Here is a 25,394-nt window from a genome sequence, read left to right as displayed (position 1 = left end):
GATGAAAATGGTCAGATATTGGCAATTTCGTATGGTTTTACCTAGTCATTTCCTTTGTTAGTTTAATACTTTTTGTGTCCTATTTAGGAAAACTTCATCTACATCTGAGGTCATGAATTTATTTTTCTATATTATTTTCTAAATACATTATGGTTTAGCCTTTTAGATTTATGGATACAAACCAGGTGGAATCAATTTTTTTGTATATTCTGTGAGGTAGGGTCAAGTTTTCATTTAAAAAAATGTGGGTATCTGAGCACTGTTTTTAAAGTTTTATTAAGGCATAATTTACACACCCTAAATTTACAGAATTATATAAGCATCATCATAATCTGGTTTTGGAATATTTCCAGTGCTCCACAGGCCCATCGTGCTCACTTGCAGGCAATACCTGCCCCCAAGCCCAACCACCAGGAATCTATTTTCTGTCCTTACAGATTTTCCTTTTCTGGACATCTCATATAATTGGAATTATGCAATTTGTGGCCGTTTGCATCTGGCTTCTTTCACTTAACATCATGTTTTTGAGGTTCATCCATGTTGTAGCAGGGAGAGGTATTCAGTTTCTTTTTACTGATGAGGCAAATGGCATTGTATGATAGACCATAGTCTGTTTATCCACCAGCTGAATGCACATTTGGATTATTTCCACATCTTGGCCATGATAAATCTGCTCTGGACATTTGTGTGCAAGTGTTAGTGTGGATAGACGTTTCATTTCTCCAGAGTGGAGACTTTGATTGGAATTGCAAGGTTGTACGGTAATTCCTTTTTGTATAATCTCATTTGTTAAATTATCATTTGAAAATTTACTTTTTCTTTTGATATACAATACTATGAATTTTAACACATGTATAGATTTTGTAGCCACCAGTACAATCAGGATATAGAACAATTCCAACACTGCTTTCCCCCCAAAAACCCCCACCCCATTTTTCCTTGTATTGACCCTTTAGAGACACACTTCCAGCCCTCTCCTTCCCTACCAGCAACAATTAATCTATTATCATCCCTATAATTTCACCTTTGGGAGCATGCCATTAAAATGGAACTGTACAGTATGTAAGCTTTTAAGGCTGGTTTCTTAGTACAAGTGAAGGATTGAGATTCATCCTACTTGATGCGTGTTATCTGTAGTTCTTTCTTTGCTGAACAGTATTCCTGTGAGTGCACACTGTGTGTTTATCCATTCACCCGCTGAAGGACATTTATGATGACTCCACATTTTGGCAATTATGAATAGAGCTGTTATAAACATTTACATATATAACATTTTGTATGAATGATGTTTAATTTCAGGATTGGAGTTACTGGGCCATATTGCCAGTGTATATTTAGTTTTACAATAACTGCTAAAGATTTTTCCTGTGTGGCTATACCATTTTCTATTGCCGCCAGCCATGTGTGAGCATTGCATTGCTTCTCATTGTTGCCAGCACGTGATATGGTCAGCCTTTTTCATTTTAGTCATACTAATAGATATGTAGTGATTCTCCATATTTTTAATTTGTACTTCCTAAATGGCCAATGATGATGACATTTCTTCATGTGCGTATTTACGAGCCCTTGGCCTTAGGGGTGGCTGCAAAGGAAGCAACCGATTTCCATCCTGAACTGAGCATTCTTCAAAAAGGCTGCCCTTTCCCCTGTTCTGTAGTGTTACTTTTGTCATAAATGCTGTGTGTATGTGAGAGAGTCATTTCTGAACTCTTCACTGTTTCATCTTTTTGTCCTTATGCTGGTATTCCACTGCCTGAACCGTAATTTATTTATAAGAGCTACTGAAATCCTGTAGAACAAGTCTTCTCCCTTGTTTTTTTTTTTTTTTCTCCAGGACATTTCCTCAAGATGGAGTCATACAGAAAGTGGTCTTTTGTGACTGGTTTCTTCCGTTTAGTATAATATTTTCATGGTTCATCCATGTTGTAGTATGAATCAAATTCATTCCTTTTTATGGCTGAACAGTATTTCATTGAATGGATACACCTTCAGTTGATGAAACATGGGTTGCTTCCACTTTTTGGGCTGTTACAAATAATGCTGCTATGGACATTCATGGACAAGTTTCTATGTGGATGTATGTTTCAGTTCTCTTGGGTATATACTTAAGGTAGAATTGCTAGCAACACATATAGAAAATCTGGTCAGCATTTTGAAGAACAATGAGAGTGTTTTCTACGCCATTACGTATCTGCATTACAGCTGCACCATTTTACATTCCTACCAGCAGTGTATGAGGATTGCAATTTCAGTTCATCCTTGCTGATACTTGTTATTGCCTGTCTTTTTGATGATCACCATCCTAGTGGGTGTGAAATAGTATCTCATTGTGGTACTGATTAGCATTTCCCTGATGGCTAGTGATGTTGAGCATCTTTTCGTGTGTTTGCTGGCCTTTTGCATATCCTTGAAGAAAGGTCTGTTCATATCTTTTGCCTTGTTAAAAAATTGTGTTGTCATTTAATTGTTGCACCGTAAGAGTTCTTTGTACACTTCACCTCCAGGCACCCACAGCTGTCATTACACATCTCCTTTTGCTCTGCCTTCATGATAGGCTATGTGTGGGTTGATTTCTTGCTACATCAGCTCATCCATCCATTCCTTTGTTTATATATTTAATCAACAGATATTTAAGTGCCTTAGTTGTGTCTCTGCTGTTTCCTTGCTTTCTGAGGGCTGTTCTGAAAGAGCTAGCTTGCACTGTCTTCTGGGCACACTGCCATGCTGAAGCCTCAAGAGCATCCATGCCAGTCTGACCTGCAAGCCACGTGATGTGACACTCTCCCAGCCACAGCCTCACCACACGAGTCCCACTTTCCTGCCCCGACTCCCACTGAAGTCTACAAGTAGGGTCTGCTTGTGTCTTCCTTCCTTTGCAGAGGAAGCTCACTTCCTTTGTCATGTCCAGTCCCTTCACTTGAGCTACAGGTTCTGTCTTCTCTCTCCTTCTCAGCAGCTTGGCTCCACTAGTGGCCTTCCTCTTCCTGCACCTCTGATCTCCCCCCACACCAGACTGCTTCATCAGCCAATGGCATTCTCCAGCATCTCCGCCTGCTCAGATGCCCACAGCGTGCCACAGCACCCATTTCCCTGCCTCACTTCATGGACAGGCTTCTCTAAAGGACTGACCCCATGTGCTTTCTCCACGTCTCCACTTACACTCACACGTCAGCCCACCCCATCTGGCTGTGCTCTCCTCACCCAGCTGCGTCTCTGCTGGGCATGGTGCTGACAGTCTTCACACCCCCAAATCTGGATCACTTTTCTGGCTGCATTGTGCTCAGTGCTCAGCGGCATTGGACCTAGTGGCCCATTCCTTCTGAGACACTCCCTGGGCTTCCTTAGAATCCTGTTTGTCTGACTGGCTTCCAACCTGTCTTCAAACTCCATTGGAGCCCTATCCCTCAACCATTTCTCGACATTTAAGGTCCTCAGACCTACTTCCTGGCCCTCTCTTGTCACCCTCCCCTGCGTGGCAGTAGCGACTCTGCCTAGCCGAGATCTCCCCTCTTGACCGGATGGTGTGGCTGCCTCCTTGGCATCCTCACTTGGGGATTTTACAGGCATCTTAAACTCAGCAGTGCCGAAACTGACTCTGGTCTTGTCCCCAAACCTTTCCTTCCCCCAGTCTTATTCACCGCAGTAAATGTACCATCATTCATACATTGAGAGAGAGCAGAACCAGGGAGTCATCCTCTTTCCTCTTCCTGGCCCCCTCACCTGGGCTGTTGACACAGCTCTGCCTGGATGCCGGACACTCCCTGCCTCCTGACCTTAGAGGGTTTTGATAGTCTCAGCAATTAAGGATTATACTTTATCCATGAATTTAATTTTATTCACAATGGTAAAGAGGACATTACAAATTAAGTAGGTAATAAAAATGTAATGGAAGAGGGTATTGGGTCTGATCGGGTTGAGAACCTATAGTTCACTGTCTGGTTTCCAGAAGGTGTTGTTATTGTTCCTCAAGGAATTTTAAGTATTTTGAAGAACCCAATAGGAATGTCGTGATTCATGATGATCCCCAGACGAGGCAGAGCTTAATTTGGGACCTGACACTTCGGCATGGAGACACCACAGGGTGATGCCTTGCAGATACTTTGACTGGATGTTGGTGATACGGGAATTTCTAGAATATGACTGGGAACCAGATGTTGTCACCTGCATTCATGTCAGGAAGACACCATGTACATACAGCTCAGTCATATTTGCAGGGGTGGATTGCCTGACCACTGGTGGCTCACGGAAGGAGTGGGCGGGAGTGGGTCACTGGTGCTCTCGCTCTCAGTGTGTGTGAGCTCACGGCGCTCACAAGGCCCTTCGTCACTTGGCTGCTTAGATTGGCAGGAGGGAGGGAACCCTGGCAGTAGGGGATCCTGCAGGGATAAAAGGGAAGGGGACCAGCGTTAGTTTACCTGCTTCACCCTTTGCCTGGGGCTGAGGCCTCAGCAGAAGGGATGGTGCAGGCATACAGCTCCGGAAACATCTTCTCCCAGCCTGGCCTTGAGGGTTTGTGCCAAATCCTATTAGCATTGTGGCTGTGTGCCTAGTTAAATATTCAGGCCCCGTGGAGTCCAAGAGAACCCCCACGAGATGGTAATTTGTTCAGTGGTGTGTTTCATTACATGTGTTGCTTTTAATGAAAGACCAGAGAGCTTGGTGTTCATTTTACAAGCTGCTTTTAGGGATCATGTAGTAAAATTGAAGTGTACAAAAAGTGGAAAATATGGCATGTTTTATAATATTCACATTGAAAACATTTTTAGGAATAATATATGTCAAGCAAGATTGAGCTATAATGGAGAATTTAGTCAATGATTCTCTAACCTCTTCCTGCGTTGATAGATAGTGACCACACCAGAGGCGGTGAGGATTTAATGATATGGGTAACTGCTGAACTGCTGTCTTATATATTTGAAACCGATGTAAGACTGTATATCAACAATACTTGAATTTAGAAAAAAGTTAGAAAAAAAAGATTGAGCTATACTACAGATAGGCTCTGAATTAGACTTTTGAACCAATTTTTCAACCTATTTTAATTTCTTTTTGGAAAATATTTAATGTTTCCAAGCTCTCCTGTTTTCTTATTCTTAGAGATTAGCTGCAGTTTTGTTTGACAGAGTATCTATTTCTATCCTATTTTCCAGTTGGCTATTCCTGTTGTTAGTGTACAAGGTAATCTCCCCCTTGTATTTGCTACTAAGTATCACCAGTAATAAATAAAAGTTAATACTTACTGGTTTCATACTTAGTTTTCCTCTTTATCCCACCCATTCTTCTTTTAAGAGTTCTTACACCTCTATTTAATAAAGATAAGAAGGAGCTTTCTATTGCCAACTCATTCCTTTTCTCCATAAGAAGGGATCTAAGTCCTGGCTGTTGAATATAGTAGCACCTAGCCTCATGCAGCTATTTAAGATTTAAGTTACGATGAAAAAAACGTTAGAAAATTAGTTCTTCCCTGGACTAGCCACACTTTGAGTGCTCAGTAGCCACATATGGCTTTTAGCTACTGAAACACAGCTGTAGAACATTTCCATCATTGCAGAAAGTTTTGTTGGACAGCCCAGGTCTAGATTCTTTATATACTCCAGTAATCCACTTCCTGTATTATGACTTATAACTGCTTTCAGGGGTTTGATGAAAGCTTCTTGAGTTTTCTGGCACCACCTGGAACTTTCTCCTTTGGCTCCACCTCTTGCACGCCTCTAAGACCAGCTGTCATGGCTGAAATATCGGGCTGAGCGATATTGTCACAAGTCAGTCTGATCCTGGTTTATTCCCTGGGTGCCCGGCCCTTTCTTAGTTGCAGTAAGTGGAGGCATGTTGGCTGTGTCAACAGCAGCCAGTGACAGTGGACTTGTCACCTCTCAGCCTCATCAGCTTACAGCTTGAAGAGCTCTGTATTCCTTTATTTCTGTTTTGGCCTTTTTAATGTGGTTTTGGGGTGCCGGCCGGCCACCCTCCCTAAGCTTCAGGTCTGACTTCTTTTCCATAGCTTCCATCCTTGGGCTTCTCTCCTGGTTTTGTTTTTACTGGTCTCTGCAGTTCCAGTTCTTTCTTAAATTTATATTTATGATGTATTCTTTGAATCAGTAATAATTTTTAAAGTATGTCCTTATCCATGTATTTACATTTCTTCCTTATTTTTAACACAACACAGAATTTATAACAGTGTTAATTACCTTGATACCATTTTTCTGAAAGTTTTTCAGCTTTTCTTTTTTTAATTGTGGTATGTCTATTTGTAATGCTATGAGAAATATCATAGTATCGAAAATAAATTAATACAATTCATGCATATCAGCATGGATGAATCTTAAACATAATACTGGGCCAAAAAGGGCAACTCTCAGAAGAATACCTGTTAACTGATGTCATTTGTGTAAATTTTCAAAAGCCTATTAGTGCTGTATATTGTTTAGCAGAATATACATATGTAGCAAAACCTGAAGAAGTATGGGAAGGAGCAATGTGGCCTTTACAATAGTTATCTGCTCTGTGGGGAGGAGGGCTCCCTGTGGGGGGAGGCCCACAGGGAGCCCAAACAGTGAAGATGACATTTCATTGCTGAGACTGGTGGCACCATGAGTCTTCAGCACATTTTTTTTTTGCTTTGAATTTTTTTTTTTGGTATTTTGGTATCATTAATATACACTCACATGAGCAACATTGTGGTTACTAGATTCCCCCCATTATCAAGTCCCCCCCACATACCCCATTACAGTCACTGTCCATCAGCGTAGTAAGATGCTATAGAGTCACTACTTGTCTTCTCTGTGCTGTACTGCCTTCCCCGTGCCGCCCCTACATTATGTGTGCTAATTGTAATCCCCCTTATTCCCCTTCTCCCTCCCTTCCCACCCATGCCCCCCAGTCCCTTTCCCTTTGGCAACTGTTAGTCCATTCTTGGGTTCTGTGAGTCTGCTGCTGTTTTGTTCCTTCAGCTTTTGCTTTGTTCTTATACTCCACAGATGAGTGAAATCATTTGGTACTTGTCTTTCTCTGCCTGGCTTGTTTCACTGAGCATAATACCCTCCAGCTCCATCCATGTTGCTGCAAATGGTAGGATTTGTTTTCTTCTTATAGCTGAATAATATTCCATTGTGTATATGTACCACATCTTCTTTATCCATTCATCTACTGATGGACATTTAGGTTGCTTCCATATCTTGGCTATTGTAAATAGTGCAGCGGTAAACATAGGGGTGCATCTGTCTTTTTCAAATGGGAGTGCTGCATTCTTAGGGTAAATTCCTAGAAGTGGAATTCCTGGGTCAACTGGTATTTCTATTTTTAGTTTTTTGAGGAACCTCCATACTGCTTTCCACAATGGTTGAACTAGTTTACATTCCCACCAGCAGTGTAGGAGGGTTCCCCTTTCTCCATATCCTCACCAACATTTGTTGTTCCTAGTCTTTTCTATGATGGCCATCCTAACTGGTGAGCCCATTTTTATTACATGTGCAAAATATTTTGTAATAAATTCAAAGACTCATGTTTTTAAAAAAATAAAAATAATATATAATATGGAAAGCAGATATATTCCATGATCCTATTGTCCTGTTAAGATTTTGGTGTACTTCTGTGTGTTTTCTTTTAACCAATTAATTTTTTTAGCTTTACTGAGGTATAATTGGCAAAACTATAAGATACTTAACTCATACATTGTGATTTGATACACATCTTGAAAGGATTTCCCCATCTAGTTAACACGTCCGTTACCTCACATCTTTATATGTATATTTTGTGGTGAGAACGTTTAAGTTATACTCTTAGCAAAGTTCAGTTGTACAGGAGTGTTATCCACTACAGTCACCACATTCTACATTAGCTTCTCAGACCGTGTTTCTGTGTTTTCAGCGTAGCCTGGTGGCGTTCAGATTACCACCTTGTTTCTTTCCCATAGTGTTAGCTGGTCTTTATGTCTCCTCTTGTCCAAGTGCTCAGCTGTGTGGTTTGGGGCCAGCACCTCTGTTGGGCAGGGGCCTGCTGGAGTGTCTGGAACCTTCCTTCCCTGAATCCATGGGCTTCTGCCCGCTTCCATTTCTCCTTGAGGATCTGCAGCAGAGCCTCGCCTTGCACCCTAAGAGGAGGGGCCACTGAAGCTGCATCCTGCCCCTTTGTGTGAATGAGGGGCTGTTGATGTAGCTCCATCTCTGCATGCTGGGGCATGAATGGTCTCTCATCCTGTCCTCTCACATGTGGGCATTTATCTTATACTCACTGCTGTGATTTCGCTTTCAGTTTGGCTTCTGCAAGAGTCTACACCATTAGCTGTGATTTTCTTGAGGCGTAAACTCCAGTCACATGCTGTGCAGCGTGAGGCTAGGTGGGAAGTGGGTCGCCCAGCTGATGACCTCCCAAATGCCCGCAGGGCCCTGTTCTAGGCTTCTCGTTTCATGCCTGGCAATACTTTCAAGGTTATTAAAAACATACCTCATAAACACAACTCTTGCTCTTCTGAAAATGGCCGAAGGAAAAAAGACTGCCTCCAGTGCTGTAATGAAATGAGATAAACTAGAGACATCTAAGATAGTGCCTCTTGATCAGAAAATAGAGGTTTTGGGTTTCTCTGTTCTACAGCTTGAGCATCTTTGCTGCTCTGTGGGAACAAAAAAGGAAGCAGGCAGAAGCCCATGGATTCAGGGAAGGAAGGTTCCAGGAAATGGTTTTGGTCAGTGTTCCTGCCAGGGTGCAGAACAGTCACTGAAAGGGGGAAAACCTTAATGCAGGTGAAAATTGGTTCATGTGAAAGGTGAGGAACTTGACAGCAGGCACATGATGTGCTGGAAATACGATTTGGGAGCAAGCCCAGTACCTGGATAAACATTTCCACAAAGTAGCAGGTGGTGAAGTCAAGGGTGTGGCTACTCCCAGGAAGGCTAGTCAGAAACTGTGAGAATTGTGTTTTTCACTTCCTAGTATGAAGTTTCCAGGTGAGGTGGGGTGAGATGGTCTCTGTGGCCTTCCTTCCCAGCTGAAGATGCTCACAGGAAGTATCAGTTCAGATAGCACTGGCCCTGGGTCAAAGGAAATAAATCTGCTTGTGGATGAAAAGCAAGCAGCCGAGCTGAAGGCAGCCAGGGAAAGCCTGAGCCTTCTGCCTTGCTGCAGTGAAGCGGCAGGCGTGGTGCTTTGGCAGCCTTGCTGTGCGGTGTGGTGAGCACTTGCCATCAGGGGAAATCGGGCTGGAAACCTAAGAAGACAGCTTGGGTGTGGGCCCCGCTCTTTTGGGCTAGATGCAGTGGGAGCTGCAAATTTGATGCTTCTTGGAGATATCTCATGAAGGTCACACTTGTGTTTTGTTTTGTTTAATCTCTCCCAGACTTCAGAACTCTTGCCATCTTGAATTTTTAGTTCTTCAAGGTTATTTAGCCTTATTTCTTATTTATATGTTTTTCTATCCTAACTCTACCACATTATATATTTCCAAGTCTTTATTTTTATTTAATATTTTTATTTTTACCTGCCACTGCCCACTCCTTTCTTTGAATTCCCAGGGATAGTGTATTTCTTACCAGATTTTAAAAATTTATTCTCTGAATATCAGAACTGTTGAGGTTCACACAGCTTTATTAAAAAAAAATACAGGTCAATGATTCACATACTATACAGTTCAGTGGTTTTTAGTATATTCACAGAGTTGTGCAGCCACCTCCATCATCTAATCACAGAACACTGTCATCACCCCAGAAAGAAACCCTGTGCCATTGCAGCTGTGCCCGTCCCCACCCCACAGCCACTAGTCAACTTTCTGTGTCAACAGATTTGCCTGATCTGGACATTTCATATAAATGGAATCAATACAGTTTGTGACCTTTTGTGACTGGCTTCTTTCACTTAGCATCATAGATGTTTATTTCTATTTTCAGTATAGTCCATTCTTTGGTCTTATTTTTTAATTATTTAGCTGTTACCTATTCTCAGATCTTAAACTGAGTCTTCCTTTATCTGCTTTCTAGAATCTATTTTCCATCATCTATGTTCTGTATTTAAATCTTCAACTCTTAAAATTAACTAATTTTTAATCTGTTAATTTACCTATTAACTATTAAAATCTTAAAATTAACTATTATTTATCAGTTCTCTAGGAAAAAGAATATGGTCAGTGACTCCTCTTGTACCTGCTTCTGACCCAACGTAGTCTCTCCTTTCTGATGGCATTCTATTTCATTTGGTGAATAACAGTTTATTAATTGTTAGTCTGTTTCAGTTCCTGATACCTTTCCTTCTAGCTCTTATTTATAGACTCTTCTGGTTATGTAAGGTCTGTTATATTGCAGTATTTCAAGATAGCTATCCTAGATCTTCATTTTTCTTTTGTTTTACAAAAAGCCTTTTGGAAAAAAGCCTTTTGTCACTTCTGAACATCCTGTCAGTACACAGACCTGAATCCACGTAATTCTCTCTACTTATAGGTGTGTGTCGTCACTCACCGTGTTGCCCTCACATTCACTGCTGTCCTTCCACTTCAACTTAACTTTTTGTGAATGGTACTTCCTGCCCTCCCTCCGTTGACTCTTGAGTTGCTCCTGAGCATTCCTGAGGACAGTCTGTGGAAAAGCATTGTCTTCTCTTCCGCATTTCCCTTTAAGTGTGCATCCGCTCATCTGTACCCCTATGGAATAGCATTATTATTGGGTTCCTGGTGTTTCCATTTTACAGACAAGGGAACTGACACCAAGTATTTAAGTCATTATTTTCATCTGCACTGTTCTAAAACTGGAATATTGTTTTTTCCTACCAATTTCTTGCAACATTTAGCCCAAGTTGTAATACTCATTAAGTGCTCAGTAAATATTGAATTTACTGGGTAAGTGAATGCATGAATGAGCAAGTGAATGAATGAGCAAGGCCCTGGTCGTCTGTTGGTTGGTATGCCCAATGTTACCTTTCAAGGAGCTCTTGTCTGTAGCCTTTGTGAAGGCCTATGGTATTCAACCATAATTCAAGGTTTTTGGAGGTGGAAAGAGCAGGACTCTGAAGTTCCTTATCCCTGGATTCTTCCAGGAATATCAGCAACATAGCCCTCAGCAGGGTGTCATTTATTAATGCAGGAGTAGTGTGTGTGTATGTGTGCTCTAAATGTTTTGCTAGGCTAAAGTTTTAATTGAGATCAAGTTAAACAGGCATGGTGCCTACTCTCTGTTTCACCTGCTTGGGTAACTCTGTCTCAGTCTTCATTGTTCGGGACTTCATTTTTTGAAAAGAGGTTAAGTTTCACCAACAGCCATTTGCTGTAGGAACTTGTGATTTATTTTCAAGCGTTGGACAACCAGGGTGAGTCAGTCCTTGTGACCAGTTGGTTGATGTAAAAGTAGGAAGGACTTAGACCCTCCATAGTAGGTTAATGTTAGAGGGAAAAATGCTTTTTTTCCCCACCAAAACCGGTCTTCTTAAGCAAAAGCAATAGATATTTATGAAAATATCATATCTATAATTTTGTGAGTCTTGGTTATTTCATGTGTTAAAATAAAGAGCACTTTTAATCTTTACTTTCCTCACTGACTGGCTACATTTTAGTTTACATAATCCTCCTGCTGCTTGTCCCTTACAGACCTGAATATGAGGAAAAAGTACAATACAAAGTGAAATAACTTTTTGGAATGTTCATGAACTCGCCCAAACTGATTGCCGCTTTTATGTTTATTGTTTCAAATCATTAGTGGCACAAGCTTCTAGGTGCTTGTTAAGTCATGCTCTTCACCTCTAAGGTCATCTTAAAATATTCTTCCCTTCCTGATTTGTCTCCTCTTTCTGTTGAGTTGACAGGTCTTGGTTCTTGGTGATTGAGGATATCTTACTCTAAAGCAAGAGTCCCACAGAAAAAGACCACGATAAAGAAAGCAGGCCAGAACAGCCTTTCTTTTCCCAAATGGACTTTGGCACGCACTCAGATTACACTCAGGTCGCCAAAATTGGTTGTGTGCAGGGCATGGCTTTTGCCCTCAAAGAATTGATGATAAACATCACTTAAGAACGTTAACCACATGCATCTCCTTGACACACATGGCCACGGACAAGCCCCTCCACCAGATAGGAGCACGGTAGGAACCACCTCGCCTTTTGCCAGCCTCTGTAAAACTAAGCTGATAAAAGGCATCAGTGCCAGTGAGGTTAAAATCAATAACTAGGAGAGAATATAAGAAATCTTACTAATTATTCTCCTGTTTACACTATGTTTAACAAAAGAAATCATTTAGCTGTCTTATTTTGACCTTCTGCTCTAAAAGAGCCATTCTAATGAACTTGGACCCCAGGTCCCTGTGTGTGGTTACTCATTAAATCGTTATCTCTTATAAACTCTCTTGACAGAAGACTGTGAGGAGGCTGGAACTCAGTCACCCAGCCCTGATCCATCTCCCAAGGTATTTCCGTTGGGCAACTAAATTCTGCCTTACTTTATCATGCTGCTATCCTTACAGTGTCCATGGAAGGTTTCACTCTAAATTTGGCTTTCCATATTGATGCATAAATAAAAAGGTACTTAGTTAAGTTCACCGATTTTGCTTGTCATGGACGCATAAGTACGTTTGACCTTTGAAACACTGGTAGTATTGTGTTATCAATACAAGTTGGCCATTAGATGCTCCATAAAGAAAAGTTCAAGATAGATGAAGCAAATTTGAAGCAACCTTTGATTTAATAGTTCTGCAAATGCTTTTGCACATAAAAGGAACATGAAAAAGGCTGCTAATGATAGGTAGGTCAGACACCCACACCGATAATAATAGCTGGTGTTATTGAGATTTTGGTATGTGCTAGGAACAGTTGGAAAGTTTTCACGTGTGTTAATCATTTGGTCCTCACGCCAGCCTTAGGGGTAAGTCCTCTTCTCAGCCTTGCTGGGCAAGGAGGAAGCTGAGGTGCAGAGTGATGCAGCATCTTATTTCGGGCCACACAGTGGTAGAGCCTGACTCTGGAGGCATCTCTGCAGAAGCCTTGTCTTTACCCATGTCTACACAGCCTGTCATAGAAGAATTGCCATCCCTACCACATCGTGGGGAACCCCCATTTCCCCCATTACTTCCTGACTCCCATGTCCCCTGACTCCCTTACCACCCACTGTGGCTGGCTTTCCCACCACTCTCTGGCCTCTCCTAAGCTTACTGCTCTTTCTCCCCTCCCCTGAGTGGCCCCCAGCATGGAGACTCTTGGAGGTGGTCTATATAGCACCCTGCATGGGCTCCAGCTCATCTCTGGCCATTCCCCAACATACATTCTCTGCCCAGCCACACTACACTCCCTTCCATCTCTCAACTATGCCTGCCAAAGGTTCCCTTTCTGGAGGGGGCTAGTGATACCCACTGCCTGATGATGGCTGTTCCAGCCCCCAGCCCTGTTGGCTTCCCCTGGACTGACTTCATCTTTCAGACCCTCCCCCCAGCTTGGCAGGCACTTCATGCAGGTGACCTGCCCTACCCCCAAGACCTTGTGAGGTGCCGCCCTCCAGTGCTTCCCAGAGCACCCTCACTTCTGCATCCTGGGATTGTGTAGTCACACCTGCCTGTTGTCTAGATCTTCTTCAGGTGGTAACCCCATACAGATATGGGTTATTGCCAATGTGTTCACACTTCTCTTCCCAGCACCCACCAGAGTGTGTGGTAAACAGGAAGCACTTAATAAGTGATGAAGGAGCAATGAATAATCACAATTCAAAATAACAAAAACAAACCTCAGGAATGTGCACCCCTGGGCAGTGTGAGAGTTTGCCATGCAGAGCTGGGTGGCCTTGCTGTGCATTCCCGGGGCAGGGGCACTCCTGCTTTGAAGTACCAACTTCAGCATCAAGCATGCATCTGCTGGACTCAGGCTACGCCTCCTCAGGCCTGCTAGCTCAGCCTTTTCTCGGCATCAGTTGTCTTTGCAGCTCTGGAGCTGCGTGTGCAGGATATGCAGTTACCTGGCCAAGGACCCCGGGTCTGAGAGGGCGGAGAGCAGGACTCTCTGACTGCCCAGCTTCACCTTCCCTGGGCAGTCCTCACCTGTGGGGAGCAGCAGCCTCAGGCAGGGGAGCCCCAAGTTCCTGGCATCTCACAGCAGATGCTATCTGGGGTCAGGGCCAGCTGTGGACTTAACAGAACACCTCTCCCTTCAGCAGCAGCTCCTCACCCACTGCAATCAACAATGGCCTTCTTCCCGCTAGTTCCCCAGATGGCTTCTGTAATGGCAGTGTGTGCTCTCCTGGCCCGTCTGCCCACACTGCCAGAAGACTTGCCCACCATACCCGGACTCAGAGGAGAGACCGTGAGAGCTGCTCCAGGGGGCAGGCCTTCCCATGCACTCAGCTGATGAAGCCAGGAAGGGGCCCTGCCAGCTTGGAGACTCCGTGACAGGTCAAATGTTGTCCTTGTCTCTGGTTAGCCCCCAGAGTCAAGTTGTGTGCTTTGACTCTCTCCCCAGGCAAAACGACAAAATGAGTTCAGTGTTGTCTGTGACAGTCTGAGAAATTCATACAAAGATGCTTTTACTTTTCAGTCATATTCCAGTTCATGTTTCCATTTCAAGTTTGTATGTGTAATTACCTAAACTGTGATTAATCCTGTGCATAAACTGGGAAGTGTACTTTTGTTGGTGAAAAAAATACATGGAAGTTCAGGACCTTAGTTAAGAGTGAGCATTTAGTGATCTCCTTTGTGGTCGTTATCATCTAAAATTATTTATCTAGGTTTTTTGATTCCCACCTGTGATTTGGCTATATTCCAGAGAGTCTCTAGGTGTCCCAAGGGCTCCCCATTTTCTCAGAAAAGGTGACTTAGAGACATATGCCATCTAGTATTTTTTAAATTATTTTGTTATCATTAATCTACAATTACATGAAGAACATTGTGTTTACTAGGGCCCCCCCTTCACCAAGTCTCCCCCACAAACCCCATCACAGTCACTGTCCATCAGCGTAGTAAGATGTTGTAGAATCACTACTTGTCTTCTCTGTGTTGCACAGCCCTCCCCATGCCCCCCCCCACATTATACATGCTAATCATAATACCCCCCTTTCTTTTTCCCTGCCCTTATCCCTCCCTTCCCTCCCATTCTCCCCAATCCCTTTCCCTTTGGTAACTGTTAGTCCATTCTTGGGTTCTGTGATTCTGCTGCTGTTTTGTTCCTTCAGTTTTTCTTTGTTCTTATACTCCACATATAAGTGAAATCATTTGGTATTTGTCTTTCTCGGCCTGGCTTATTTCACTGAGCACAATACCCTCTAGCTCCATCCATGTTGTTGCAAATGGTAGGATTTGTTTTCTTCTTATGGCTGAATAATATTCCATTGTGTATATGTACCACATCTTCTTTATCCATTCATCTACTGATGGACACTTAGGTTGCTTCCATTTCTTGACTGTTGTAAATAGTGCTGTGATAAACGTAGGGGTGCATCTGTATTTTTCAAACTGGGCTGCTGCATTCTTAGGGTAAATTCCTAGAAGTGGAATTCCTGGGTCAAATGGTATTTCTATTTTGAGCTTTTTGAGGAACCTCCATACTGCTTTCCATAGTGGTTGAACTAATTTACATTCCCACCAGCAGTGTAGGAGGGTTCCCCTTTCTCCACAATCTCGCCAACATTTGTTTTTGTTTGTCATTTGGATGGTAGCCATCCTTACTGGTGTGAGGTGATATCTCATTGTGGTTTTAATTTGCATTTCTCTGATGACTAGCGATGTGGAGCATCTTTTCATGTGTCTGTTGGCCATCTGAATTTCTTCTTTGGAGAATTGTCTGATCAGCTCCTCTATTTTTTAATTGGATTATTTGCTTTTTGTTTGTTGAGGTGCATGAGCTCTTTATGTATTTTGGATGTCAACCCTTTATTGGATCTGTCATTTATGAATATATTCTCCCATACTGTAGGTACCTTTTTGTTCTATTGATGGTGTCCTTTGCTGTACAGAAGCTTTTCAGCTTGATATAGTCCCACTTGTTCATTTTGCTTTTGTTTCCTTTGCCCGGGGAGATATGTTCATGAAGAAATCACTCATGTTTATGTCCAAGAGATTTTTGCCTATGTTTTCTTTATGAGTTTTATGGTTTCATGACTTACATTTAGGTATTTGATCCAATTCTAATTTACTTTTGTGTATGGGGTTAGACAGTGATCCAGTTTCATTCTCTTACATGTAGCTGTCCAGTTTTGCCAGCACCAGCTGTTGAAGAGGCTGTCATTTCCCCATTGTATGTCCGTGGTTCCTTTCTCATATATTAATTGACCATATATGGTTGGGTTAATGTCTGGAGTCTCTAATCTGTTCCACTGGTCTGTGGCTCTGTTCTTGTGCCAGTACCAAATTGTCTTGATTACTATGGCTTTGTAGTAGAGCTTGAAGTTGGGGAGCGAGATCCCCCCCACTTTATTCTTCCTTCTCAGGATTGCTTTGCCTATTGTCTTTGGTGTTTCCATATGAATTTTTGAACTATTTGTTCCAGTTTGTTGAAGAATGCTGTTGGTAATTTGATAGGGATTGCATCAAATCTGTATATTGCTTTGGGCAGGATGGCCATTTTAACAATATTAATTCTTCCTAGCCAGGAGCATGGGATGAGTTTCCATTTGTTAGTGCCCTCTTTAATTTCTCTTGAGTGTCTTATAGTTTTCAGGGTATAGGTCTTTCACTTCCTTGGTTAGGTTTATTCCTAGGTATTTTATTCTTTTTGATGCAGTTGTGAATGGAATTGTTTTCCTGATTTCTCTTTCTGTTGGTTCATTGTTAGTGTATAGGGAAGCCACAGATTTCTGTTTGTTAATTTTGTATCCTACAACTTTGCTGTATTCCTATATCAGTTCTAGTATTTTTGGAGTGGAGTCTTTAGGGTTTTTTATGTACAATATCATGTCATCTGCAAATAGTGACAGTTAACTTCCTCTTTACCAATCTGGATTCCTAGTATTTCTTTGTTTTGTCTAATTGCCGTGGCTAGGACCTCCTGTACTATGTTAAATAACAGTGGGGAGAGTGGGCATCCCTGTCTTGTTCCCGATCTCAGAGGAAAAGCTTTCAGCTTCTTGCTGGTCAGTATGATGTTAGCTGTGGGTTTATCATATATGGCCTTTATTATGTTGAGGTACTTGCCCTCTATGCCCATTTTGTTGAGAGTTTTTATCATGAATGGATGTTGAATTTTGTCGAATGCTTTTTCAGCATCTATGGAGATGATCACGTGGTTTTTGTCCTTCTTTTTGTTTATGTGGTGGATGATGTTGATGGATTTTCGAATGTTGTACCATCCTTGCATCCCTGGGATGAATCCCACTTGGTCATGGTGTATGAGCCTTTTGATATATTTTTGAATTCGGTTTGCTAATATTTTGATGAGTATCTTTGCATCTACGTTCATCAGGGCTATTGGTCTGTACTTTTATTTTTTGGTGGGATCTTTGCCTGGTTTCGGTATTAGGGTGACGTTGGCTTCATAGAATGAGTTTGGGAGTATTCCCTCCTCTTCTATATTTTGGAAAACTTTAAGGAGAATGGGTATTATGTCTTCTCTGTATATCTGATAAAATTCCGAGGTAAATCCATCTGGCCCGGGGGTTTTGTTCTTAGGTAGTTTTTTGATTACCGCTTCAATTTCTTTGCTTGTAATTGGTTTGTTTAATTTTTGTGTTTCTTCCTTGGTCAGTCTTAGAAGGTTGTATTTTCATAGGAAGTTGTCCATTTCTCTTAGGTTTCCCAGCTTGTTAGCATATAGATTTTCATAGTATTCTCTAATAATTCTTTGTATTTCTGTGGGGTCCATCATGATTTTTCCTTTCTCGTTTCTGATTCTGTTGATGTGTGTTGACTCGCTTTTTCTCTTAATAAGTTTGGCTAGAGGCTTATCTATTTTGTTTATTTTCTCAAAGAACCAGCTCTTGGTTTCATTGATTTTTTCTATTGTTTTATTGTTCTCAATTTTATTAATTTCTTCTCTGATCTTTATTATGTCCCTCCTTCTGCTGACTTTAGGCCTCATTTGTTCTTCTTTTTACAATTTTGATAATTGCAATGTTAGACTAGTCATTTGGGATTGTTCTTCCTTCTTTAAGTATGCCTGGATTGCTGTATACTTTCCTTTTAAGACTGCTTTCGCTGCGTCCCACAGAAGTTGGGGCTTTGTGTTGTTGTTGTAATTTGTTTCCATATATTGCTGGATCTCTATTTTAATTTGGTCGTTGATCCATTGATTATTTAGGAGCATGTTGTTAAGCCTCCATGTGTTTGTGAGCCTTTTTGCTTTCTTTGTACAATTTATTTCTAGTTTTATACCTTTGTGGTCTGAAAAGTTGGTTGGTAGGATTTCAATCTTTTCTAATTTACTGAGGCTCTTTTTTGTGGCCTAGTATGTGGTCTATTCTGGAGAATGTTCCATATGCACTTGAGAAGAATATGTATCCTGTTGCTTTTGGATGTAGAGTTCTATAGATGTCTGTTAGGTCCATCTGTTCTAGTGTGTTGTTCAGTGCTTCCATGTCCTTACTTATTTTCTGCCCAGTGGATCTGTCCTTTGGAGTGAGTGGCATGTTGAAGTCTCCTAAAATGAATGCATTGCATTCTCTTTCCTCCTTCAGTTCTGTTAGTATTTGTTTCACATATGCTGGTGCTCCTGTGTTGGGTATATATATATTTATAATGGTTATATCCTCTTGTTGGACTGAGCCCTTTATCATTATGTAATGTCCTTCTTTATCTCTTGTTACTTTCTTTGTTTTGAAGTCTACTTTGTCTGATACAAGTACTGCAACACCTGCTTTTTTCTCCCTGTTGTTTGCATGAAATATCTTTTTCCAACCCTTGACTTTTAGTCTGTGCATGTCTTTGGGCTTGAGGTGAGTCTCTTGTAAGCAGCATATAGATGGGTCTTGCTTTTTTATCCATTCTATTACTCTGTGTCTTTTGATTGGTGCATTCAGTCCATTTACATTTAGGGTGATTATTGAAAGATATGTACTGATTGCCATTGCAGGTTTTAGATTCATGGTTACCAAAGGTTCAAGGTTAGCTTCTTTAGTATCTTACTGTCTAACTTAACTCACTTTTTGAGCTATTATAAACACTGTCTGGTGATTCTTTATTTCTCTCCCTTCATATTCCTCCTCCTCCATTCTTTATATGTTAGTTGTTTTATTCTGTGCTCTTTTGTGTTTGCTTTGACTGCTTTTGTGGGTAGTTGATTTTATTTTTTGCCTTAGTATTTGGTTGGTCTGCTTTCTTTCTGTGTTTTTATTTTCTCTCGTGACATCTATTTAGCCTTAGGACTGCTCCCATCTAGAGCAGTCCCTCTAAAATACCCTGTAGAGGTGGTTTGTGGGAGGCAAATTCCCTCAACTTTTGCTTGTCTGGGAATTGTTTAATCCCTCCTTCATATTTAAATGATAATCGTGCTGGATACAGTATTCTTGGCTCAAGGCCCTTCTGTTTCATTGCATTAAATATATCATGCCATTCTCTTCTGGCCTGTAAGGTTTCTGTTGAGAAGTCTGATGATAGCCTGATGGGTTTTCCTTTGTAGGTGACCTTTTTCCTCTCTCTAGCTGCCTTTAAAACTCTGTCCTTGTCCTTGATCTTTGCCATTTTAATTATTAGGTGTCTTGGTGTTGTCTTCCTTGGGTCCCTTCTGTTGGGAGTTCTGTGTACTTCCATTGTCTGAGTGATTATTTCCTCCCCCAGTTTGGAGAAGTTTTCAGCATTTATTTCTTCAGATACACTTTCTGTCCCTTTTTCTCTCTTCTTCTTCTTCTTCTGGTACCCCTATAATACGGATATTGTTCCTTTTGGATTGGTCACACAGTTCTCTTAATATTGTTTCATTCCTGGAGATCCTTTTATCTCTCTCTGCATCAGCTTCTCTGCATTCCTGTTCTCTGGTTTCTATTCCATTAGTGGCCCCTTGCACCTCATCCAGTCTGCTCTTAAGTCCTTCCAGAGATTGTTTCATTTCTGTAATCTCCTTCCGGACTTCATCCCTTAGCTCTTGCATATTTCTTTGAAGATCCATCAGCATGGTTATGACCTTTATTTTGAATTCTTTTTCAGGGAGATTGGTTAGGTCTGTCTCTCCAGATTCCTTCTCAGGGGGGGATGTCTGGGTTAGTCTGGTCTCTATCAAATTCTTCTGCCTTTTCATGGCGATAGAGGTAGTTGTGGGGAGCTGGTGCGTGTGTCGGCTGGGATAACGTCCCTTCTTGCTGGGGTGTGGCCTTCCTCTCCTGGAAGAACAGCAACCCCTAGCGGCCTGTGCTGTGCAGCTGTTTGCAGAGGGGTGTCTGATTCTTGCCCGTCCGCTGTGGAGGAAGCTCTGCCCAGTTGCTGTGGACGTGGCCTCTGCCGCTATGGCGGAGTGGCGCCAGAGGGGGAATGGGCAGGAGGCTGTTTATCACTGTGAGGGGCCTCTGAGCTGCACTGCCGCCCAGGGGGTTGGGGCATCTGGAGTTCCCCGGGATTCCCAGTTACTGGGCTGATTGCGCCAGGGCACTTCTGTCCAGCTGTGAGGCCCCTGTCCCTTTAAGATTTTCAAAGGGCACTTGCCTTTCTTTTGTCCCAGGGGCGCTGGCTGTGGGGACCCACTCACAGGTCTTACTGTCCTGTTTCCCTAGTTTCCAGCACCCCACGCACTGTGTCTGCACTCCGGTGCGGATGGCTGGGGCTAGGCATTTAGCAGTCCTGGGCTCCCTCTCCCTCCCCGCTCTGACTCCTCTCCTCCTGCCGGGAGCTGGGGTGAGGGGTGCTTGGGTCCCTCCGGGCCACGGCTGGTATCTTACCCCCTTCACAAGGCGCTGGGTTCTCGCAGGTGTGGATGTGGTCTGGCTGTTGTCCTGTGTCTTCTGGTCTCTCTTTTAGGGATAGTTGCGTTTGTTGTATTTTCCAAAATATATATAGTTTTGGGAGGAGATTTCCACTGCTCTACTCACGCCGCCATCTTGGCTCTGCCCCTCACCATCTAGTTTTTTTTATGAGGAGAGGAAATAAAGAAATAATAAATAATGAAATGGTGTAATTGTAGAATGACTAAAGATTAAGTAGCCCCTAGTGTATTTGATTAATTAACTTTAAAACATTTACTGTGTACTGAATGTAAGAAACTGTGTGGGTCAGCAGTGTAGACAGATCACCTCTCTCTTCTTTTTTTTTTTTTTTTTTGGTATCATTCATCTACAATTACATGAGCAACATTATGGTTACTAGACTCCCCCCATTATCAAGTCCCCACCACATACCCAATTACAGTCACTGTCCATCAGTGTAATAAGATGCTATAGAATCACTACTTGTCTTCTCTGTGTTATACTGCCTTCCCCGTGCCCCCCCCCCACATTATGTGTGCTAATTGTAATGACAGATCACCTCTTGATTGAGTCTTTCTGTGATGGCTTTGCATTACCACCTGTGGTAGAGCTTAAACTCTGCAAGACAGGGACCCAGCTTTGTTCTTGATGTTATATTCCTGTGTAGCGTATGCGTGCCCTAAAATAAATGTTTATTGGATAAATTACATTGTCACTCCCTTCAATAAATTTCAGTCTGGTTAAATTCCAGTATGGACTAATAGTTCATTTCCTTAAATGAGGTTTGCTTCTTTTCCAGAAACTTCTTGAGTCTTATCTAGAAAAGCTGCTCATTATTTTCCCAGCAGATAGGTTCTGAATACCCAGAGCAGGGACCTACCTGCCTGTTACAGCTACTTAACAGTGTAGCGTATGTTAGTGTGTTAATTCAGCCTTTGATGTGAAATGTAAAGATGTAGGTTAATTGTCTGTTTAATGAACTTTTTTAAATGATGATTTTGTGAAAGTAAAATTCATGTAACTGCCAGCTTGAGAAAAGCTGAATGTTCTTGCTGTATTTGGATCCAATAGAAAATTGATAATCTGAATCAAGGGAGGTATTAATTACCCCAGTTGGTGCACATGATGGTCCCACTTCCCATGGTAGTTTTGCAATCCCTGACATGGCTAAAGTGGGCTGTGTTCTGGACTGCCCTAAATAAACCCAAGGAATGCATAGGATCGACCATCAGTCTGCCCTGCTGCTGCACAAAGAGGTCATTGACCCTTCCATGGAGGAACTTTTTAAATCTCATTTCAGCCCCCAAAGGTAAAACATGCAACCATCATTCATAATGTGAGTAAATGGTGTGTCTTGGAGGCAAATGTTTTCCCAAAGGCTGCATGTCTCTGTAAATATCATAGAAGTCAGTAAAATATGACATTCACATTTTCACTTTACTCTCAACTTTTCAGGAGCATGTCCTGCGTAGAGAGCAAGACTGAGCTGCATTTCATCCACCGGTGGTTTCAATCTGTGCTGATTGTAATTTTTATCCATAGGTTTGAAGACATACCTGATAGCGGGTCAGAGAGCGAAGGAGTCTCATTGCAGCTGTTCAGAGGCCTTGCTTTCTGGCTTTGAGGTCATTGACGGCTCACGGGTGTCCTCAGGCCCTAGGGGACAGGGGACAGCATCACCAGGGAGTGTCAGTGACTTGGCGCAGACTGTCAAAACCTTTGATAACTTAAAGGTTAGTTTTTTTTCCTACTTCTAAAACTTTATATTAATTCTGCAGTAGAACACATGAAATAATAAACAGCAGGTTTGTAGCAGAAAACTTGGAATGCCCCTCAATTTGGTTTTTATGATTTTTAAATCTAGTATAAATTTAGCAACATTTTACATTTTTGCTTTTTGGACATATTATGTTCCTTCATTTTCTTTCTACACTACATAAAGTTACTTCTCACTTGAGTTACCATTTTCTCCGACCTGTGATGCCTTTTGGGATTTCTAAAAGCAAACAATAAATGAAAACAGGTGTTTCTCCTCGAATCTTGCTTGGAGAGGTAGTTTGTATCTTAATTCAGAGACTACTTCCTCAAGGACTCCTACATCTCCTGTAATGAAGTTCTTTATGACTATTTTAAATTTTGTTGGTGTGAGTCTTGTGATGTAGCTCACTGACTAGATGCAGTCTTGCCAGGAACATTATAGCATCTCATTGTGGGGACAGAGACCTCTTGGCAGCTATCTCCAAGTGCCCTGTCTGTCATGATGAACCACCACGGGATTAACACAATGGACCTCGCATATGATATCACTCTAGTTAAGAGCTGCTCCTCAGTTCTCATATTTGATTTTGTTCTCTTACTGGTATCTTGTGTTTATTTTTGCAGTTTAAATATTTGCTGTTTCTATTCTTTAAAAAATGAGAGAGACAGTTACAACAGTCCCACCTCACTGCTTTGTGCTCTTAAACAGTAAAATAATATATCAATCAGGGCAGTGGTGTATTGTTGTAGCTTTAATCCAATATGTTACTTCTTACCTGCATTCATTAACAGATTTGAAGGCCGTGTTGGTATTTAAGCTTGACAGGCATCATAATGTGGCAACCAGCTCAGGTATCCAGATATGTCACTGTGTCAGAATCTGCAGTACCTTTCATCCTGTCACTTTGTGTAATTATTGTGTCAGAGTGATTGACAGCACTCATACATCATTTTCATTGTGTGCCTTGTTGATTTAGTTCAGGGTTTCCTCACCAAAGCACATCGGCATTTTGGGCCAGGTGACTCTTGTCAGGGGACCAGCCCGGGCCCTGTGGGATGTTAAGCAGTATACCTGACCTCCACTTGCTAGATGCCAGCAGCACCCTCTCCTCCCATTGTGACAACCAGGCATGCCTCTAGACATTGCCCAGTGTCCCCTGGGGGGCACAGGAGAGTGAAATCACTCCTGGTTGAGAACCAGTGGGGTTAGGGCCTTCGATTGTCTTCCCCGAACCATTTGGCCCATGTGTAACAGCTGATGTCCCTGAAATTTCCTTAAGCTTGCCCACTTTCGAAACAGCCTCTTTGCTTGGGCTGCCATTTTGCAGCATCAGAAAGAGGAGCTCTCACGTCACAGAGTGTCGCTGACATGGTTAGGGAAGAAGTGTGGTGGGGAGGGGTCCCAAAACGTGACTTTCCAAATACCATGTCATTATTTGGGGAAGAATTATTTTTTCCAGGCTTTAAATGGAGCTGTATTTAAGTAGAGGAATAGAGCTCTAAGCCAGAAATGAATGATTTGTTATGTCTGTCTCCCATTTTAGTTTTTATGTGTGTGTCCCTACCCATTAGAGAGCACAACTGCTGACTTCACCATGTATGTCTGATTTCAGTGACAGTGGCTCTGTGCTAAATTGCCATAAGAAGGTTTTCTCTCACCCTGGAAGAACATTTCTTGTTTTAGTTTTATATATATATTTACAATCATATTTTTAAATAGATGGACAAAAACTATTCAGCATATTCTATTTCCATGTATAAGCTTTCCAAATAATCACTGAACGTTTTCAAAAATCTTGCAGTCTCTTTTAAGTTGATCGTGTTTGTCAAAAGGAATTTGAGAAAGAAAAAAAGAAGGGGAAGATGAATTAGATCTTGAAGTGTGGTTTCCGGGGTATTTTGATAGTGTTGGTGTTGGGGGCAAAATAGGACATCAGAGACAAGGGCCATTCCTGAAAGTGAGAATCACTTGGACTCCCAGCTGGAATGGAGAGAATATGAAGAGAGAAGCCCTAGTCTGCAGTCTGAAGCCCTTCCCACAGTCCTGCCCCCTCTGCCTTGAGCTCCTGGCATGAGGGTCGGGTGAGAGCAGGTATCCATGACTGCCTTGGAAATCATAAGCACTGGGTAACTGAGTGAATCATTATGAACTAGCGTCCTGAACTTGAAAGGCAGAAAACTGAGGTCTGCTTTCAGGATTATATAGATTAAAATCTGACATATAAGTCTTTCCCTCTAGTATTTGAACAATGAAAATGTAGGATGCCAGTTGCTTGCTCATAGGCTCTTTGGGTGGATTTCTCCTGTAAGTCCATCAGTGCCTCACACATGTGTTCTTGGTCTGTTGCCTTATGTTATCTGCACTAAGGTAGCTTTTCTGATTAGCTGGGATCACAGCCTGGCTGTTCCAGCCCTTCACTGACACTTCCTGTCGGCAGGAGATTCCTGCTGCTATTGCCTCATCTGGGGAGACCTTGCTCCTGTGCGTATTTCTGTTGCTAACCCCATGTTTCCCTCTACCCCCTGCCCCCTGCCCAGCATGAGAAGCCCTGCCTAGTTGAAGAGTCCTGTGGAGTGTTTCCTAAAGTATGTTCCCTTGAGCAGTGGTTTCCTAGATTGGAAATAGGTGTCAAGTATGGAAAAAGGGTTCTGTGGTCAAGAAAATTTGGGAAATTCTGAGTTAAACAACACTGAAAGGGTTTCTTCACTGCAGGACTTCTCAGAGCCTTTAGTAGCTAATATGCACTGGTAGATTTCTAGAAAGGGATGTGGTATGCAACATTCATAGGCCTTTTTGGCCACAGATCTCTTTTTTTCAAGCTGTACCTTTTGGAGGAATGATTGTCTTCTAGAAGAGGTCTCATGCAAG

At 42.1% G+C, this 25,394-nt stretch overlaps 1 protein-coding gene across 7 annotated transcripts in view; it reads left to right on the top strand.

The window, feature by feature from the left end:
- The window catches only part of ADCY9 (adenylate cyclase 9), a 129,331-nt gene that overhangs the window by 63,817 nt on the left and 40,120 nt on the right, over positions 1–25,394 (top strand). For all 7 annotated transcript variants that reach the window (XR_008992332.1, XR_008992331.1, XR_008992330.1 and 4 more), the window contains one exon: positions 22,310–22,500. Coding sequence is in view for 2 of the 7 variants with exons in the window: in XM_036920445.2 (XP_036776340.1) it covers positions 22,310–22,500 (191 nt within the window). In the remaining 5 variants the exon portion in view is untranslated. The remainder of the gene's footprint in view (positions 1–22,309; positions 22,501–25,394) is intronic.

The sequence above is a fragment of the Manis pentadactyla genome, chromosome 10, assembly GCF_030020395.1.
Source record: "Manis pentadactyla isolate mManPen7 chromosome 10, mManPen7.hap1, whole genome shotgun sequence".
Lineage (NCBI taxonomy): Eukaryota > Metazoa > Chordata > Mammalia > Pholidota > Manidae > Manis > Manis pentadactyla.
The sequence above is the reverse complement of the archived record's forward strand: the minus strand, read 5'-3'. Positions and strand labels throughout refer to the sequence as shown.